The sequence below is a fragment of the Anolis carolinensis genome, chromosome 5, assembly GCF_035594765.1.
Source record: "Anolis carolinensis isolate JA03-04 chromosome 5, rAnoCar3.1.pri, whole genome shotgun sequence".
Lineage (NCBI taxonomy): Eukaryota > Metazoa > Chordata > Lepidosauria > Squamata > Dactyloidae > Anolis > Anolis carolinensis.
In genome coordinates, this window is record NC_085845.1 from 68,426,121 (window position 1) to 68,446,358 (window position 20,238).

General features: G+C 39.2%; 1 protein-coding gene across 13 annotated transcripts in view; it reads right to left on the reverse strand.

Annotated features, from left to right (window-relative positions):
* Positions 1 to 2,818: 2,818 nt before the first annotated feature.
* The window catches only part of fat1 (FAT atypical cadherin 1), a 180,822-nt gene continuing 163,402 nt past the window's right edge, over positions 2,819 to 20,238 (reverse strand). For 7 of the 13 annotated variants that reach the window (XM_062981476.1, XM_062981473.1, XM_062981475.1 and 4 more), the window contains 5 exons: positions 18,429 to 19,057; positions 16,787 to 16,924; positions 12,358 to 12,417; positions 5,984 to 6,019; positions 2,819 to 4,365 (listed from right to left, as the gene is read on the reverse strand). In XM_062981476.1, coding sequence (XP_062837546.1) covers positions 3,740 to 4,365; positions 5,984 to 6,019; positions 12,358 to 12,417; positions 16,787 to 16,924; positions 18,429 to 19,057 — 1,489 coding nt within the window. In that variant the 3' untranslated portion in view covers positions 2,819 to 3,739. Of the gene's footprint in view, positions 4,366 to 5,983; positions 6,020 to 12,357; positions 12,418 to 16,402; positions 16,458 to 16,786; positions 16,925 to 18,428; positions 19,058 to 20,238 lie in introns of all 13 variants that reach the window. The other 6 variants (XM_062981478.1, XM_062981482.1, XM_062981481.1 and 3 more) reach the window with 4 other exon arrangements.

Sequence of the window (20,238 nt, forward strand, 5' to 3'; positions counted from 1 at the left end):
AGATTTGATCACAAATTACATTGCATGAAAGCAATAGAAAAGGGCTATTTCTTACATCCCAACAAAAGAAGCCATCAAAAATTTTTTTCCTTATATTCAGCATCTCCTGTCGCTTTCCAAGATGTTTCATATTTTAGAGTAAAATCATAAAATAATTTTGTCCACTCTCAAGTCTTTAAGCAGGAAACTCACACGGACATTTAGGATTCAAATAGATTGCTTTGACAAATTACCGTATTAATTTGAGTCTAACGCACCACCAAATCTAATGCGCACCTCAATATTCAAAACACTGAAGCCAAAAATGTTTGCTGCCAAATGTAATGCACAGCACTAAAAAGTGAACTCTTTATAATTTGGCCAAAAATGTGAGTTACAGAATGCTGATGCTTCACCAAACTACAAATCCCAGGATGGCATAGCATTGTGCCATGGTAATTGAATTAGAGAGGATGCCCTTCTAATGGAACTCTCTGCCCTGGAGTGTGGTGGAGGCTCCTCTTTTGGAGGCTTTTAAACAGAGGCTGGATGGCCATCTTTCGGGGGTGCTTTGAGTGCGATTTTCCTGCTTCTTGGCAGGGGGTGGATGGCCCACAAGGTCTCTTCCGACTCTATGATTCTATGAATAGGAGCTCTGAGTGCTCCTAAAGCAGCTTCCCTTCTTGCTCGGGCTCAGCAAAAATATTATGATATCACGTGAATTTAATGCATAACCTAATTTTTATCTATATTTAAATGGACCAGTTTCTTAAATACTTTTTTCTCCGTTCAGAGCCAATGTAGTTGTCTAGCTCAATCAACAGACCTTTTCTTCATGAACAGATTAGATAGAATGGGTATATACAACCTCCAATTTACAGGTTTCCCAGCATCCTTGTAGAGATGAGATATGGTATATACTTGAGGACAAGCTAAGTTTTTCGACCCTTTTTTAGGGCTGAAAAAGCCCCCCTCAGCTTATACTCAAGTGAGGGTCCTGGTCGGCTTATATTCGGGTAGGCTTATACTTGAGTATATAGGTAATCAGAGTTGGTCAGTTATCTTATTAAAGTATTATTATTATTATCTTAAATTAAATTTCATTCAAATATTAAAAAACATTTAACCTACTGATGCTGCAATTAATGTAATTTTATTGGTATCTATTTTAATTTTTGAAATTTACCAGTGGCTGCTGCATTTCCCATCGTTGCCTTATACTTGAGTCAATACGTTTCCCCAGTTTTTTTTTTTTTTTGTAAAATTAGGTGCCTCGGCTTATATTCACATCGGTTTATACTCGAATATATACGGTATATCAAAAGAAGGCAACTGCAGAGGAGGATGGGAATGTGATAGTTTCCAGACATACTGGATTCCCCATGACCTTCAGCCAAAATTGACAGATATACCTAAAATAACATCAAAAGCACTTTTGAAAGAGCCATTACAAAGTGCCTCTAGCATGGTATAATGATGGTTAATGATAATGTACCCTAAACCATCCTTTGTCAATTCCGTGGCTTTATACATTTCATAGCTTAGGTTACAACTGTAACTTTAGCTATGAAATTAATGCAATTCAACAAATGAATGACTTCACTTAGCTGTGCAAATGACAATGTATTAACTCTGTTGGAAACAGACCTCACCTGAGACCTCATCTGAGGATGCCTGCCATAGATGTGAGTGAAACATCAGGAGAGAATGCTTCTGGAATATGGCTATACAGCCCAGAAAACTCATAGCAACCCAATGATTCTGGCCATGAAAGCCTTCAACAACATATTACCAAATTAAGTTTCCAGTCTAATGTTCCAGGCAGTGTTTACAAGTTTCAGGTGTGATGATAAAGGTATGTTGCTGTCATTTCATGTTTTCCTGTTACATTAAGAGTCTAGATGTCCTTTGGTATATATTATTACCTTTGAACTGCAGGCCAAAAAGCCAATCTGAGTTGCTAAGCATTTTTACTCTTTAGAGCTAAGAATTCTTGGTGAGAAATAGAGGTCTTCTTTTGTCAAAAGGTAGTTGTGCCTTACTGCACACTGTCAAAATGATTCTACAAGATATCAACACAGCACAAGTAGAGTACTTTTTGAGTGTCAGAAGTGCATCCTGCCTATTATCTTAATGGCCTTCAGCCACCGTTTAAGTGAAAGGGGCAGGCAATGTATTGCAGCATGCAAGTTCTTAAATGAAGTGGAAAAACCAATTGGTAAAGAAGCTGTGAAATTTTGTTGTGATGACTGTAAAGTGCTTACACTTCAAAGCTAGCATTATGATTCTATAACAGGAGAGTCATGACCCTGACAAATGCTTGGCGTGTACCATCCGGAGATGCAAATGCTTAATTGGGCAGAAAAATCTTACAATTGACCTATTAGGTATTTACAGTATTACGTAAACTATAAGAACAATTTCAATGACACTGCAGATCTTTACCCTCTTAGTACATCACAGCATTACAAGCACTAAATACAAACCTGAAATCCAAAAATTGAAAATGATTAAAAGCAGTATGTTTCCATGAACCATTTAGGTTAATAATACTTTGGCTATTTTTCAAGAAAATGATGCACATAATTATGCTCTAGAAAGAAAACTAGGTACAAAAATGGGGTATAAAGAGAGAAGTAGCTGCAATGTTATGCTCATCCATAAATATAGTATCTCTTATTTGTGTTACCAAAACGAATGCTTTGAACTGTAAACACATTAAGTAGACTCACAGTGCCACCTGGTGGAAATGTGACATATAGCTTCAGCAACACTTTTTGTGTGTGGCAAATATCAAGCAACACTTCTGCAGTATTAGACCCATATATTAGATATGAGATTGGTAAACAAAGCTAAAGTATTTTATTAATAATTTATTGTCAGTAAGAAAGACTGGCTAATGATAGATTTCAGTAAAAACCTTTACAAGACCATTGCATCACAAATATACAGACACTAGAAAACTGTGCCAATGTGGTTTTGGTTCTAAACAGGTATGCAGTGGGCTCCCAACACAACTTCTGATGTAAGGAAAAAATGCTTACTGTTCTAGAGTACACAAACCTATGCAAGACATTTTCCTGTTTCTTGCCTGGAAAACATCTGGTGTCTTTTACAACTGCAAATTATGTACACTTGGAAATGCATGATTATATTGAAATCCATAAATGAAATGTCAAACATTTGTGAGAAGGAACAAAAATACAGCAAATTCCTGAACGTAATAAAAAAAACCAGGGGAGGAGGGAGTGGGGTTGGTGTAATGGCACACTAAACACCACTGGAATCAGTGGAAATCAAAATGGGAAATTATCTACAAAAATCTAGTTAAAATCATTGAAATCAAAACTGTACATAAAATTTACAGAGAGATAAGATAAAAAAAATGATTTGTTCTTGAACGATATAAATACATTGATCATGCTAAAATGACAACATGGTATGTTTTTGCTTTTTCTTCTTCTTCTTTAACATAGACAATGTAGGTACAAAAAACACTGGGGGAAGGGGTGGCACAGCCAGTGGGAGACCTGTGATCAGTCAAACTGCATGAAGTCAGGAAATGGACAATTGGTTAATACGTTGAAATGAGCCACACGATCCAGTGCAGCCATGCCAGTCTTAGCTCACTGAAACAAAGCGCTCAAGCACTGCCAAGGGGGGGGGAAAGAAAAATAAGCTCTCCGAGATTTCTCTAGAATCTTTTTTTTCTCCTTTTTATAGTTCATTAACATCCAGGCACTTTTAATGAGGAAGAGTGTCAGACTTCTGTGTGCTGCTGAGGATCTAGAGGAGGAATGATAATTTCTTCAAAATGTCCGTCATCGCCACTCTCATAGTCACTCATCATGACCTCAGACTCCATTTCACAGCATGCCGACACGTCAGAACACGAAGCCGTGGAAGCGTACACAGACATGGACATGTTGTCTACAGGAGGTGCTTCAAATCCCCCCACGTACCCTACCGTGTAAGGATCATATGGTTCTCTATAAGTACTGGAGGCTCCGTTGGCTGTGTTCTGAGGTTCTGACATGTCCGAAGGATAGTGATGGGGAAGGTACTCGTTGAGGTTGAACCTTTGTCTGCTCCTTGAAGACGACCCCAAGCTACCCATGGCAGACAGGTCCCTGGATTGCTGTATTGTGTCAAACTGATCACTGTATTCCGGTGGTAGCGGAGGAAGGTCGTCTGGCACAGGGAAGTCATCTGGTGGAGGTGGAAAGTCACTCTCGATGTCATAGCCTCCAGGGTAGTAGTCTGCATCAATGGAGTTTGGATCTGTGTACAGGGGTGCCGGCTCTTCAACGACCTCATAGTTTGGATACTCCTGTATGCCAGGCAGTTGGACATTTGGCATCCAGTCAGAGGTATCCCAGTGATAGCCTGAAAGAAGAACCAAAATGGGCTTTAATATCTTGTCCCTGGCACTCTTAATATGGAACAGGAGTGTGGGGATGGGAACTATGAGGGGATGTGACACCAATACAGTGCACAAAGAACAAGACAACATTAGAGCAAAAGCATAACTGGAGCAAACTGATGGTGCCCCTCCCCACTGTTAACCAAGGCATTCAAGGTTACAACCACAACTTCACAGTGTGCCATGCAGTAGATAGTTTGTTATTCAAGTTTGGACTGGCTGTAATTTCAATATATGGAATTGAAATTAAGAGGAGCTGTAGATCACCCTAAGAGATGAGCTGATAGGCAATGGCAGAAAAGAATTCTGCATTCTACACAAAAATATCTAGCAATCTCTCTAGTTCTCACTTAAAAAACTAGTACTAATATTTGTCAGGGAGAGAGTATAGTGATTTGAGTATTGGACTCAAATCTGAAGATTCTACTCAGAGGATCCTACTTTGAATCCCTACTCAGTCATGGAAACCCATTAAACAGTTTTCGACAAACCACTCTCAGCCTAAGATGACAGTACTGGCAAACCAATTCTGACTATGCCCTGCAAAGAAAATCCTGTGATAAGGTTGCTGTAAAAATAACAAAGCTAGTGGCAACCATTACTAAAACTTTGTTTAGTTCTGAATGTAGCTTGTAACCCAATGGCAAGAAAACAGGGCCTGATTTGATTCACACACAATCCCACTAAGAACAGCAATATTTATTTGGGTCCAAAAGTACAGTATCAGCCCATTAAAATCATTAGGATTAGGGTAACTAATAAACTTAGTTCAATGTTTCCAACAATTTTAATATAGGGATACTGGAAAATTTTATCTGGTCTGCGTGTTTCAGTGGATCAGTCTGATTTTTCATTTCCTGTCTAAAATGAAATAAATTGACAGGAATATAGTCATGAATCAGATGGGAATCTTCTCTGAATTCTGATGTATTTTTAGGCAAATGCATTTATGTTAAAAGTGTATTTTGGCCCTTTTCAAAACAAATTCTTTGAATCAAGTGGAAATGAAATCAACTGAATACATGTGAAACTGCAAAGAACTGGAAACAGACTGATCAGCCTATTTCTAATTTTAAAGCACTTTAAGTTTATCTGGATTACGGGCAATATATTTAGTGTTTGCCAACACTATCAAAAAATTTATTGGTTTGTCATTAATTACTTCCCATCAGCTCAATAGGTAATTTTGCAAAATAGTTCCATGAAAATATTATTGGGTATTTTTTAAAATGAAAAATACTATTAGTAAAGACATTCAAGCATTCAAATGTGTAACCAAAATCTCAAAGAATATTAATATCATCATGCACAAGTTGTAATATAATTTTGAGTTGTATAACAAGTATTGACTGGAAACAAAAATACTACATGTTTAACTTGTAAAATATCACTGTGTTACACCAAGCATCTTAATTTTGTGATAGCTTTTACAAAGCGTAAATCAATTTTAATATCTGGTAAACTGAAGATATTACTGCATAGGCACATTGAGCAAACAACTGAGGGCAGGTTAGTGTTGGGGGCAAATATTAATGGGAATCGTTCAGTGAATATCAATGAACAACTACATGCAGAAGTCACCTCTTGAATTGCTCAGGTCAGGAACAGCAAAAGACTCTTTAGATGGCAAAGTGAAGAGAGGGAGAAGAAAAGAGGTTCAGTTAGGAACCAAATTATGCAACTTCTAAGGTCCCCAAACAGTATAAACAGATGGTATGACACAAAAACACCTCAATTTTGCCTCTTCCAGCTAAGAAAGGAAGGCTATCGTTTGAAGCTGAGATCCATAAAAATAACTTAGATAATAATAATGAGTATTATCTGAAACTTGCCTCAATTCACAAAGAAGCTTGTCATGAGACATGACAGTGTAAGAAACACAACTGGTCAGTAAATGCAATTATTTGTGTGGTCCTTTGAATCTATGCCAAAACAAGATGGAGAAGTTTCAAGTAATTGATGGAAAAGTCTCAAGGAAACATCTGTTACTCTGTTGATTGCGTAGGGCATATGCTATGTAGTTGTATGCCTATATTTGTCATGCCTCACTCTAAAATTACCTGGTTCGTCAAAAAAATAAAAATAAATTCAGCATGTATAATAGCTGAATAATAGCAGGGATGGTGATTTATTAGCCTTCAGATCAGATTAGGAGATTAGACTGGCCCCCACTTTAACGATTTTCAGGAAGCAGTTGAAAACATGGCTTTGGAAGCAAGCATTTGAAAATGGCTAATTGTAAACAAAGAATTGAGGTTTTTAATCTTTTGATGCTCTAGTGCAGGCATGGACAAACTTTTTTCCCTTGGGGCTGCATTGTGGGCCCGGCCGGGCGAGGGCGGGGTCAGGGCAGGGCCCGGGTCATCCTAAGGTTGTCCTCCCAGCATAAGGACAAGGCTACTCACCCCTTCCTTATGCTGGGAGGAAGGCGGGACACACAACAAGTGCCCTGATCACCCCCCCCCCCGGATCCGCCTCCCCTGATCTTCGGGCTGTCCTCTTGGCATTATGCTGAGAGGAGGGCGAGTCAGGCAGTGGCTGAGAGTGATCCGGAGAGATCTCAACCGCTTAGTGCCTTCCTCAAGCTGTCCTCCTGGCATAAGGATGGGGCCGCTCGCATAATCCTTATTCCAGGAGGAGGGTTAGACAAACGGTGGCTGAGAGCATTCCAGAGGACTCTCAGTTGCTACATGCCTTCCTCCCCCACATTTTTGGAATAAGGACATGGCAGGTGGCCATGCCCTTCTGCCAAGAGGACAGGGAAAATGAGGAGGGCCTGAGGTAAGCACCCAGGGGCCGAATCTGGCCCCTGGGCCTTAGTTTGCTGATGCCTGCTCTAGTGGCACCATATATCCTAACTGTTGTAATCGTTTCTATACTGTCTGGATGACATAGTGAGTTATAATTAACACATTTTATTGGATTTATTTTCTTTATATGTTGTGATTTGCCCTTTTGATCTGTTTGTTTTGATTGAGCTTTTAGAAGAAAGTGTAATGATACTATGTATATTGTTCTTTTTATTGTTAAGTTGCCCCAAGTCTCCTTGGGGAGAGGGGGCGGGATATAAATAAAGCATTATTATTATTATTGACACAACGACGTTGTATGACACAGCAAACAAGATAGATATGCTGGATTTCGTTTCACAAAATCACAAGTCGAACACTTCCCAAGTGTCTAGGACTGTGTGATGTATTTTCGGATGATGCGTGCAGATCCCAGCCGGGTGGCCTTTTGCAGTTGGCAGATCGTAATTTTGTCAATGTCTATTGTTTCCAAATGCCGGCTGAGATCTTTTGGCACGGCACCCAGTGTGCCCATCACCACCGGGACCACCTGCACTGGTTTCTGCCAGAGTCTTTGAAGTTCAATCTTGAGGTCCTGATAAAGGCTGAGTTTTTCCTGTTGTTTTTCATCAATGCGACTGTCACCTGGGATGGCAACATCAATTATCCAAACCTTGTTCTTTTCCACAACTGTGATGTCTGGTGTGTTGTGTTCCAGAACTTTGTCAGTCTGGATTCGGAAGTCCCACAGTATCTTTGCGTGTTCATTTTCCACGACCTTTGCTGGTTTGTGATCCGTGGAAAATGAACACGCAAAGATACTGTGGAACTTCCGAATCTTATTATTATTATTATTATTATTATTATTATTATTATTATTATTTGGCCTGTGCTACCTTACCAATAACACAGCGGTTTGTGGACAGTTCCCCTGCCCTCAAGCTATTGCCCTCTGCTTGCAAACGGAACTGTAGTGTGTGTGTAGCCAGCATGACGTGGTGACTGGATACAACTAGAAAACAAGTTTTAACATTACACTGGGACTCCTCTCAAAACTCTCCATCAGCATAGCAATTTACGCATGACAAGTAGGACATTAGTAACAGCAGAAGGTTTTTTGTTAAACCCAAATGGTGGGAGCATCTCTTTTTGTTTGATATTTAAGGATATTAAGTATAGGAGAGAGCATGAGAGAGGTTTATTCCCAAAGATGGATGTAAGTGTGTGTGTGTGTGTGTGTGTGTGTGTTTTTAATGAAAGGCATTGTGTGTCAGCATGGGTTGCCCTTCTCGTCTATGACTTTGGCCCTGTCTGTTCTTCAAAGACCCACCTGTTCATTACTAACTAGCCGGCTTTTGCATATCCCCCTGACTCATTGCACAAAGAAGGTTTTTTTCTTTTTCTTTTGGGGGATTGGGGCAGGTTATCATGTAAGCTTTGATGCTTGTTGCTGCTTGCTGAGACCTTCCCCCTCAAAAGTATGGTCAATCTAAGAATTCTGGTTACAGAAGTTGTGAATTTGCTATTAATCTATATCAGGCCTGTACAACCCGTGGTCCTCCAGGTGTTTGGGACTCCAGCTCCAGAAGCCTAGCCAACTGGTCCAATATACAAATTCTAGGAGTCCAAAACACCTAGAGGATGTGCAGGCCTGATCTATACTATAGATTCTATAGGAACTATCTTCATCCCCTTTTGTAATGTATGTTTATGAAATTCCTTATATTGCAACTATAATTAAACATAACCATGTGGAATAGAAACAATTGCATATTTTGTATATCACACTGTTATTTCCCTCTGCTTCTCCCCTGCCTACATTAATTTTTATCCTACTTGACCTTGAAGGAATAATGCAGATTCAGTAATCCCTTCTTGAATAGACAGCTACTTATGGAGGTTGCTTTGAGTACTACGCACTGTCTCTAAAACAATGCTAGGAAACAGTTGCATTCAATTAAACTGTTGCTAAATTATAATTCTCAGCATCCCCAGGAAGAATAGTCAAAATTGAGGGATTATGCAGTAACAACATCTGAAGGGTCACAGTTACCCAGTTCGGCTTTAATGAAATGAGCAGTGATAATGTATAGATTGTGTCATCTGTCACATTAAGCATTACTATCCATTTGCAAACACTTAAAATATCCAGGGATGCTAGTTGTCCACAGAGTCATGATGACTTTAAGCAGTTGTAACAAAGCAACCACAAAATGGATAGCTGTCTCTTCCAACTTATTAATGCAAACATACACAGTTGTATGCAAAGACCTTGATTGAAACAACATTTATTTCATGTGACTACGTAGATTGATTTTTGCAACAAGATACATGATAGAAAGATATGAATATCTGCCCTCGCAAAAGCCTTTTTCATTTTTTATTGTACCTGTTATTTTAATATATCACAGAAGCAGAATTTTGTGCTAGGTGGAAACTAAGGTGGAGACTTGGTATGTACCAAAAATCTAGGTGAACTGGCAATTAGTGTAACAAGGAAAGCACATTTGATGACAATATTGATCTGTTTCCTATTTTGTAGATGTCAAATGAGGTCACAGTTATAGCTAATGCTTCTAGGTAATGTTTTCTAAGTGTAATCATAAGGATTACATTCCATAATCTTTATAAATCCTGTATATTAAGCCATATTAGCATCACCTTTATTAGTGCTCATCTAGGAAATTAATTGCTGAAGTGAAATTTAAAGCAGAGATGTGGCAGCTTATAGTTCATGCTCTTATCAGCAGGCCAGACCAGCTCTGTAACTGCATTCATTTACTTAGCCATCTCTGCAGGAGGCATAAATAATCTTTCGCCAGTTGTATGGCACTGGTTTGCTTCATCAACTTTTCTCCTATATATCTTTGACTGAATAGTATTCTTTCCATTCTGGTTTCTAGGCTACCAAAATTTAAAGCACGGTTTAGCATGGATAGCGTGATTTGATAGTGAAGGTATTGTTTTAAATATTTTTAATTGTTTTAATGTATTTTATAATTATATTTTAAAATGTTTCTTTTAATTGTACATTGTTAAGGCATCAAACAATTGCCTACGTGTAAAGCTGCCTTGGGTCCCTTCTGGGGTTGAGAAAGGTGGGGTAGAAATGTCGTAAATAAATAAAAATAAATAAGCATGCTTCCTCATTGTGGGTTCTGCAGAGCTGGGGATTCTGGAAGTCCAATACATCTGAGAATGTAGGGTTTGGCAAGTCTTCAAAAATTCAAGGAAATTCCAATTCTTCACAGAGTTCAGAAAAATCGGGCACTGCATATTTGTACTTCCCAGTGTAGAGACTATTTTGCAATCTCTATCTCATTCATCTTCAGACTGAAGGCTTTGAGGGTTTGAATGAAAGTTCCCAGACATTCCCGAGAAATTTGTTAAAAGAATGGGACTGGGGAAATATGCACCAGTTATCAAGTGGCTTTTTAATAAATTATGGTTGTTCACTTATAAGAGACATGATTTTTCCCAAGCCACCTGGTGCCTATCTGATGTATTCTGAATGTCTATCTGGTCTCAAACAAGCCCTATTCTGGTACTCTTTGCTATAGGCGAGTGAGCAGTGGGAGCTAGCCTTGCCACTACCCTCTACTCCTGATTTCCCAGAGTTGACAAGAAGGTTTGAAAAGGATCTGCAAATGTTCAGCTGAACATGCCTACAGAGTGACATGCATTCCTAACCTTGCCTAACCAGGGTTTCCTTATTAGACAGATGTGGTTCCAGCTTTTCCTCTCCCTAAATGTTCCCCGATAAACTGAAAATATATGCAGTTTAGGTGGAGCATATGGTGTGTGCATACGCAGTTCTCTTAAGCCATGCACAAAAATGATTACTGTATTATATATATATATATGAGTTTTCAGCCCTTTTTAGGGCTTAAAAAGTCCCCCTCGGTTTATACTCAAGTGAGGGTTCTAGCGGATCCTCATTTCCTCTCGCAACAACACAGGCAGAGTGTTTTCCTCTTCTCCCCTCTCACAGTGACCCACCTGGGTTGCTGTGGGAGAGCAGAGGAGAGGCGTAGCAGACCGGGTGTGGGTTCATATTTAAGCTGGGGGCAGCATGGTTTGGCATGCCTTCGGAAAGGTGGGTTTCTCGCTCCACCTCCTATCATCCTGGCTGGGGAGAAATCAACCCAGCGACCCCTATTTATTATTTTAATTAATCAATTTATCTATTCATTATTATTTTTATTACATTTATTATTTTACACTGTTATTATTATTATTACATTTATTATTTTACTCTATTATTATTGGAAGGATATGTAAGCACATTTACATTGAAGGTTAGAATAATGATTTAATCAGAGTTGAACAGTCTTAACTTAAATTACAGTTTTATGTAAATATTCAAAAGTATTTAACCTACTGATGCCCCAATAAATGTAATTTTATTGGTATCTATTTTTATTTTTGAAATTTACCAATAGCTGCTGCATTTCCCATACTCGGCTTATACCCTAGTCAATAAGTTTTTCCAGTTTTTTATGGTAAAATTAGATGCCTCGATTTATATTTGGGTCGGCTTATACTCAAGTATATACAGTATATAAAAAAGTGCTAGAAGAAATCCTTTAACAGTCTTTTACTGCAAAAGCCCCTCCAACCCAAATCTCACTGTAGCATGGCTTTATATCAAATGCCATTCATTTCAGTGGAGCTCATGCAACATGTTTCTTCTAAGCCAGTGGTGTCAAATGTTTGGTCCTCCAGGTGTTTTGGACTTCAGCTCCCAGAATCCCTAACCATTGGACAAACTGGCTAAGGCTTATAGGAACTGAGAGTCTGAAACATCCGGAAGACCACAAGTTTATCACGTCTGTTCTAAGCTGTGTTCAATGTGGCTGTGAACACATCATAATATAATGCTACTTGATCCTTGTGTGCATATGTGCACATGTCCTCGTGCACATATGTGCAAAAATATGCCTCTTAACTTTTTTGGAAATCAGGTAAGAACAATATAGGTATATGTTCAGACATCTACATTTATAACTACATAATTCACTCAGTAAATGAGGACACATCTGACGTAAAATAGTAATAGTAATATATATGGGATCACCTTTCATTAACACCGATTCATTAATCTATTACAAAACAAACACATGCAATGTTCTGCCAAGGCAGTAAAGAAAAGTGAAAACTATATACCTTCTTTTCCCACCGAGTCAACAACAGCATTGACAAGGTGTATTACAGTCACTAGGGAAGCTTGTAAAAAGTACAGAAGGAACAAATCAAAGAAAGAAACCTATTATTAGCAGCAGTTTCAGACAGCACATAACATGTATCAATAACCACTAACATAATGCTTACAAATCCTCAAGCAATTATGAATAAGTGTAATACCTGAATACATTTCAGCTGGCAATAATATGTATTCTGTACACCGGCAGCTAGATCCAGGCACTGTTTAGTCATTAGAAGCAGAAATGGATTGCAAAAATGAACATGCACATACATTTTAGGGACATTCATACTTTAGTACCTGGGAAGGGATACTAAGCAAAGTCAGGCCTTGACATTACCTGGATGGGAGACTGCCAAAGAAAACCAAGGGCTATAGGCTATATTTTAGACAAGGAAGAAACTGGAAATGCGATTTCTGAAGTTTCCTTGCCTAAGAAACCCCTATGAAATTGGGTTGCTGTGCGTTTTCCAGGCTGTATGGTCATGTTCCAGAAGCATTTTCTCCTGACATTTTGCCCACATCTATGGCAGGCATTTTCAGAGGTGCGAGGTCTGTTGGAAACTAGGGAAGTAGGGTTTATATATATCTGTGGAAAGTCCAGGTTGGGAGAAAGAACTTTGTCTGTTTGAGGCAAGTGTGAATGTTCCCTCAGGTAGGAAGCAACCAGGCTTTGAATCAGCAAGGCCATTAAATGCTAATCAAGGTGATCAACTGCAACATTCACACTTGTCTCCAACAAACAAGAGTTCTTTCTCCCACCCTGCATATTCCCCAGATATATAAACCCCACTTGCCTAGTTTCCAACAGACCTCACACCTCTGAGGATGCCTGCCATAGATGTGGGCGAAACATCAGGCGAGAATGCTTCTGGAACATGGTCATACAGCTTGGAAAACTCACAGCAACCCAGTGTTTCTGGCCATAAAAGCCTTCAATAACCCTATGAAATTGAAGGGGCCAGCATAAGCTGACAGATGATTTGAAGGCACATAAACAGATGCAATGGAAATGTGCAGAGTGTCAATTATGAAAGGCAACCTAGATTAAATGTCTTCATTAAGTGCCTAGTCATCCTCTTTTATTGGCTGCTTGAATGAGCATGCCTCCTCACCACACAAACATGTTATTGTTGCACAAAACTGAAAATGTGGGTTAGCTATCAGCCATATTTGCAGGGATCATTTTCAGGTCAAATGATACAAAAAACTGATTTGTAAAGGATCTTGGGTTAAAAGATCAAACTGTTGATATTGGAAGCTGTAACTCTGTTAATAGAGTATGGTTTGGGAATGCATGTCTCCTTAATGTCCATGCTAATGTACATACGATCCCCCAGAGTTTCAGCTATGGGATGTTCACAAATAGTCTTAATGTTTAAAAGCGACTGAAAAATATATACTGGCAAATAAAATAACTTCTTTGCAAGCAAGGCCAAGGATAAGATGGACATGGTTGTTATTGATAAGAGTGCTAAAAAGGAAGCATGCAAAGCAGAGCAGTGAGTTGAGATACTGGGATATGAGAAAAGGATAGGAGAAGGATGTTTTTATTAAAAAAACTATTAGGTACTGTAGAGCTTGGAAGTTACCTTTTGGAATACAAGTCTCATATCCCCCTCCCCCAACCAAAATGGCTGCAACATGGGAATTGTAGCCCCCTTCCCTCCTAAAAAAAGGAGTGTTTCCAAGCTCTCGGTATAGGAAAAAGAGGAATTGGGGGCTGCGGCTAGCACAGTGGGTTAAACTGCCAGCTACGAAGATCTTGCTGACCAGGCTGGCTGTTCAAGCTGCAGGCTGGGACGAGCTCCCACCAACACCCCTAGTTTCTGCTAACCTAACAATTCGAAAACAGCAATGTGAGTAGATAAACGGGTACCACTTTGGTGAGGACGTAAAAGGCGCCCCTGAAACACATGCCAGCAATTTGATTAGGAAGGCATCCATGGATGATAGGCTCCTTGGCGTGGAAAAATAAAACAACAGCATATTCCCATGGCCGAGTCCAGCACAGTCTCCAGATGCCAGAAATGGAAAAAGAGGCAAGCCTTGCCTCTGTTTGTGTACTGTCCATCTCTGTCAATTGTATAACAGCATTTAATGTTTGCCATATATATACAGTAGAGTCTCACTTATCCAACATAAACGGGCCGGCAGAATGTTGGATAAGCAAATATGTTGGATAATAAGGAGGGATTAAGGAAAAGCCTATTAAACATCAAATTAGGTTATGATTTTACAAATTAAGCACCAAAACATCATGTTCCACAACAAATTTGACAGAAAAGGTAGTTCAATACGCAGTAATGTTATGTAGTAATTACTGTATTTATGAATTTAGCACCAAAATATCACGATGTATTGAAAACATTGACTACAAAAATGCGTTGGATCATCCAGAACGTTGGATAAGTGAGACTCTACTGTACCTGTAATCCGTTCTGAATTCCCTTGGGGAGATAGAGCAGAATATAAATAAAGTATATTATATTATTATTATTACTTTGAAGATGCAGCTGAGGCTATTTTCTTTTACAAGTATAGCTTTTTGTGTGTGTCACGAGCAATTTGAGAAACCGCAAGTCACTTCTGGTGTGAGAGAATTGGCCATCTGCAAGGACATTGCCCAGGGGACGCCCAGATGTTTGATGTTTTATCATCCTGTGGGAAACTTCTCTCATGTCCCTGCATGGGGAACTAGAGCTGACAGACAGGAGCTCACCCCGCTCCCCAGATTCGAACTGCTGACAAGTGTAGCTGAGATTGTGCGAAAATAGAAAGAGATGGGGAGGGTAGGTGGAAGTAAGAAACACAGCAAATAGGACAATGAAACACAATTTCACACATAAGCTGGCGCTAATGAAGGGTGGTATGTAAAGGTATATAATCAAAGAAGTTGAAAAGGGATACGTAAGTGACACAGATTGACAAGATACTGACAGTAGGAAAGCCAAGCTGTGGTGAAGGGAGAGTGCTGTGAAAGAGCCAAATGATTGGCTACATTTCTCCAGTTCAAAACAATTACATTAGCTAAGCAAAGATGCTGCTCAGGTAAGTATATGTTTAGGACTACATAAAAATGTACCTACAATTTTCAAAAGACATTTATCATATTTGTCCCACTGTATCGCACTGACCAATTTGGAAATTGCAACTAGCTAACGAGAAGTAAACATACCAGTTTATGTCAAACGTGTTTCAAAACACACAATTCTATTCTACAGCCTCTTTTTAAACAAAAGAAAGTTCCTTTCACCATGTACTAAAACCTACTAATACATACACACACATACACACGGCACAAACTTCACTGAAAGTGCTGGTGATTGGTAAAACTGTCTTTTTTTTTGTTATTTAATAAAAGGAAGTGTAAAGTGGGTACCACAAACAATAATATCGGCAGACAGGACATCTTATAATAAACACTGTGTGCTTTTAAATGGCCATCAATTGTTTTCCTAGATGTTATAAACAAAAAGGAAAAATGTAGGCCTTGCAGCAATTCTAGTGGAATAATAACCTAATGAATGTCAAAAAGCAAATTCCAGAGTATTTTTGAAGGGTCAGAGCCAATTTTAGAATGTTTCCCTTTTACTGATATGGGAATGTCTTCCTTTGTAAAAATCGTGTCAGAAGCGACTTGAGACGATGCTGCAAGTTGCTTCTAGTGTGAGAGAATTGGACATCTACAGAGACATTGCCCAGGGGACGCCCGGATGTGTTGCTGGGAGGCTTCTCTCATGTCCCTGCAAGTTAGAGCTGACAGACAGGAGCTCACCCAGTCTCGCAGATTCAAACCGGCAACCTTCAGGTCAGCAACCCAACCTTCAGGTCAGCAGTTCATCCGGCACAAAGGGTTTAACCCATTGCATCACCACGGCTCATAATGTCTTTCTTATAGAGATCTGGCATACACTTCTTCCTTATTGTGGTGTAAGCTAGGCAACACAGTTATAACCAAAGCCCTGTTGGACAAACTTCCTTCATTACTAATATAATCAGACTTACAAGCAAGTCCCTCATACTCTGCTTTCACTCAGTACTGCTCTGATCCATATGGGAGCTGAGGCAGCAGCAAGGGGGAAAAAAGAGGAAACAAATAAAGCTGTAATCCAATTTTAGACATTTTAAAGCCCCACTAACATTCCAATACTTATAACCCATTGCAACTATTTTACAAATGAATATTACAATATAAAATATAATTCACATCCCATATTAAATTTAACAGTGAGTGTTTAAATGATTTCGGGAGCCGGCCTATGACGTTTACAACCTTGTGTTTTCATCCAAAATATGTATTTTTATAGAGGTAGTATGAGCATTAAGACTCCAATATTTTGGTGACAATAAACTAGGAAACAGAGCAACATCAATTTGTTTTCGACCTACCGTTATCATCACATGATTCTGACTGGAATGAGCTAAGGGACTGGACTTCAGACATGCTCTCTCTAGCACTATATGGCTGGGAAACCTTCTCTTCCAAGGGCTTCTTTGAGAGACAGGAATCCAGATCTACAACTTTAGCTAAAAAGAAGGAGAAAAAAGAAATAGCAGTGGTAGTACAGTAATAGTAATAGTAGCCCCCGATGGTGCAGTGGGTTAAACCACTGAGCTGCTGAACTTGTTGACCGAAAGGTCACCAGTTTGAATCCGGGGAGCAGAGTAGGCTCAAGCTGTTAGCTCCAGCTTCTGCCAACCTAGCAGTTCAAAAACATACAAATGTGAGTAGATCAATAGGTACTACTCCGGCCGGAAGGTAATGGTGTTTCATGCAGTCATGCCAGCCACATGACCTTGGAAGTGTCCACAGACAACACCGGCTCTTTGGCTTAGAAATTGAGATAAACACCAACCCCCAGAGATGGACATGACTGGACTTAATGTCAAGGGAAAACCTTTACCTTTACTAATAGTAGTAAAATGAATAAGACTATCAGAAAAGAGATAGGCTTTATTTTGACTCCTGTGCCACTCGTCTTCAGAGAGTGACAGATGACTTCAATATCTGAACCTGAACTGACTCTCCCATCACCTTTACAGTGTAATAACAGAGATTCATTTTTATTTTCTTTTGATGTGAAACCTCAATATATAACCCAGGAAAGGGAGTTCCTTAACCTCATTGAAAACATATGGTGAATATAAGAAACATCAATGCATTTTTGCATTCCCCACATTCTTCACCAACACTAGCATATGCATAAATATGTGCCAGGTGAGGCTAAATTCTCCAAATCTAAGGCAATTCAGCAGTCCATAAACACCCATACCAAATATAATATGCTAATTTTAAAGATGCTATTATATTCTCCCCTCACACACATCTTTAACCTTATGATACACATTCCTCCTGTCCCAAACATTATGATACTTCTTCCAAAAATTTAACATTTATGACGTGTATCCTATCCTGCCAAAGCCAGAATCAAAGACCAGCATGCTTATCTTTGGTAATCAATATAGGTAAGGTAAAGTTTCCCCCACGATATTAAGTCTAGTCGTGTCCACCTCTGGGGGTTGGTGCTCATCTCAATTTTTAAGCTGAAGAGACGGTGTTGTCCATAGACACCATCATGTGGCTGGTATGACTGCATGGAGTGCAGTGATCTTCCCACTGGAGTGGTACCGATTGATCTACTCACATTTGCATGTTTTTGAACTGCTAGGTTGGTAGAAGTTGGGGCTAACAGTGGGAGCTCACTTCGCTCTCTGGATTTGAATTGTCACCCTCTCGGTCAGCAAGTTCAGCAACTCAGCGGTTTAACCCGCTGCGCCACCAGGGGCTCAACATAAATTGTTAAAACTTCTATTCCAGACATTGAGATGAGTGAATCTAGAATGTTTTCATGCCCATGTCTTGCACTTTGGACATTCCCAGGGCCTTAGGAGCCATTCATATACTGAATTTTTCCATGTATTAATTTGATGTTTCACTTGAGTTCAAAATGACAAGTAATGGCTTCTTATTTTACACCGAGAGATCCACACTATCTTGTATCTCCAATACAAAAAAGAGATAGCAGCTTACTGTCGTAGTCAAAGTCCCAGCTGGGCTTCTGTATCGAGTCGCTGTCGGAGGGTGAATTGGATGGAGGCGGGGGAGGCAAATTAGGGGCTACACTGCAGACAGCCACTGCTTTCCTGTGGCCGTGTCCAGAATCTGGATTAAAAGTAGTAAACTCTGGGTGCTCTGGAATAGTGGATCCCTCAAAGGAATTCCTGTCCAAGTTGTTCCTTGAATCACTTGGAATGCTTGGAGTATATGAAATAGGACGAACAGGCACCTGAGGTGGAATGTCAGAATAAATGTTCTTATTTAGTTTTGAATCAAAGTATGGTCTTTGCAAGAATGCTGTTGTTGCCCCTAGATGCTTGTCCTCAGGTTCCGGCTGGCTTTTCTTCTTTCTCCTGATTACTTGGCGGCAGAAAACAAAGATTCCAACCAGTATGAAGACTCCCACTATGAAGATGATGATGCCAATGACTTCTGCTAAGCTAATGTTCCACGAGGTTGAAACGTATTTGTTAAGAACATCAGCACAGTGCTTCCCTCCAAATCCATGGCTGCAGTTACAGTGATAGGCACCATATGTGTTCTCACAGAGAGCACCATTCAGACATGGGTTCTCCACACACTCGTCGATATCAGTCAAGCATCTGTAAAAAGCAATTAAGGAATGAAGAACAGTGATACTGACATATTTCACAGTCAGACATTTATAAATAAATAGAATGGACAAATAACACAGATTGTTTTTTGGGGAAAAAAGGAAAATGAATTTTAATTTGGTAATCATCTCTTATCAATTATTTCATTTTTCTTGCATGTACAGTAGTCTTTCCTATCCAACATAAATGGGTCAGCACAACGCTGGGTAAGCAAAAATGTTGGATAAGAAGAAGGGATTAAGGAAAAGCCTATTAAACATCAAATTATGTAATGATTTTACAAATTAAGCACCAAAACATCATGTTTTACAACAAACTGACAGAAAAATCAGTTCAATACATGGTAATGTTATGTAGTAATTACTGTATTTGCTAATTTAGTACCAAAACATCGCAATGTATTGAAAACATTGAGTACAAAAACATTGACTACTAAAAGGAAGACTGTTGGATAATATAGAACGTTGGGTAAGTGAAGGTTACATAAGCAGGACTCTTCTGTGTATTTATCTGGCACTTTTTCTAGAGGCTTCAAGAAATAAGACATTGACTAGCATCTGGTTGCTTAGTTCCAACCAGAGTAGGCTCAGTGAGTCAACATATAGGTAAATCCCAATGATTTCAATGGATTTATTCTAGTCAGGATTAACAACAAGAATTAGACACTTTGAAATGGTCATATGACTGGTCAAACAAATAAATTATTATTATTATTAACAGATACCAATAAAATTACAACAAGATTTAGCCCAAGTCTCCCAACAAGAGAAGAGTAAGAGAGCATGATGGATCTACAATCACCAAGTGAATTATATGTGACTATAGCTCAAGAGCAAGCAACCTTTGGCTGGAGTTCTACATAAAGCCTTTCCTGATCTTCAGTAGCCCTTAAGATTAAAAGTCATCTGCCCGTGATTTGTTCAGACTACTCCAAGAGCAATCTTTCTCCTCATCACCATCTCACTAGGTAAGGAGGAAGAGGGGGAGAGAAGGAAATATTAAAAGCACAAGCAGCCCCCAAGTTACGAACATGATAGGGTCTGTCTGTAGGTTTGTTTTTAAATTGAATTTGTTCATAAGTTGGAACAGGTACATTTTTTAAGTCTAACTCCAGCCAAAAATATATATCTTTTAGCTTTGGATAGCATAGGAGAGGGTTAATACTACTA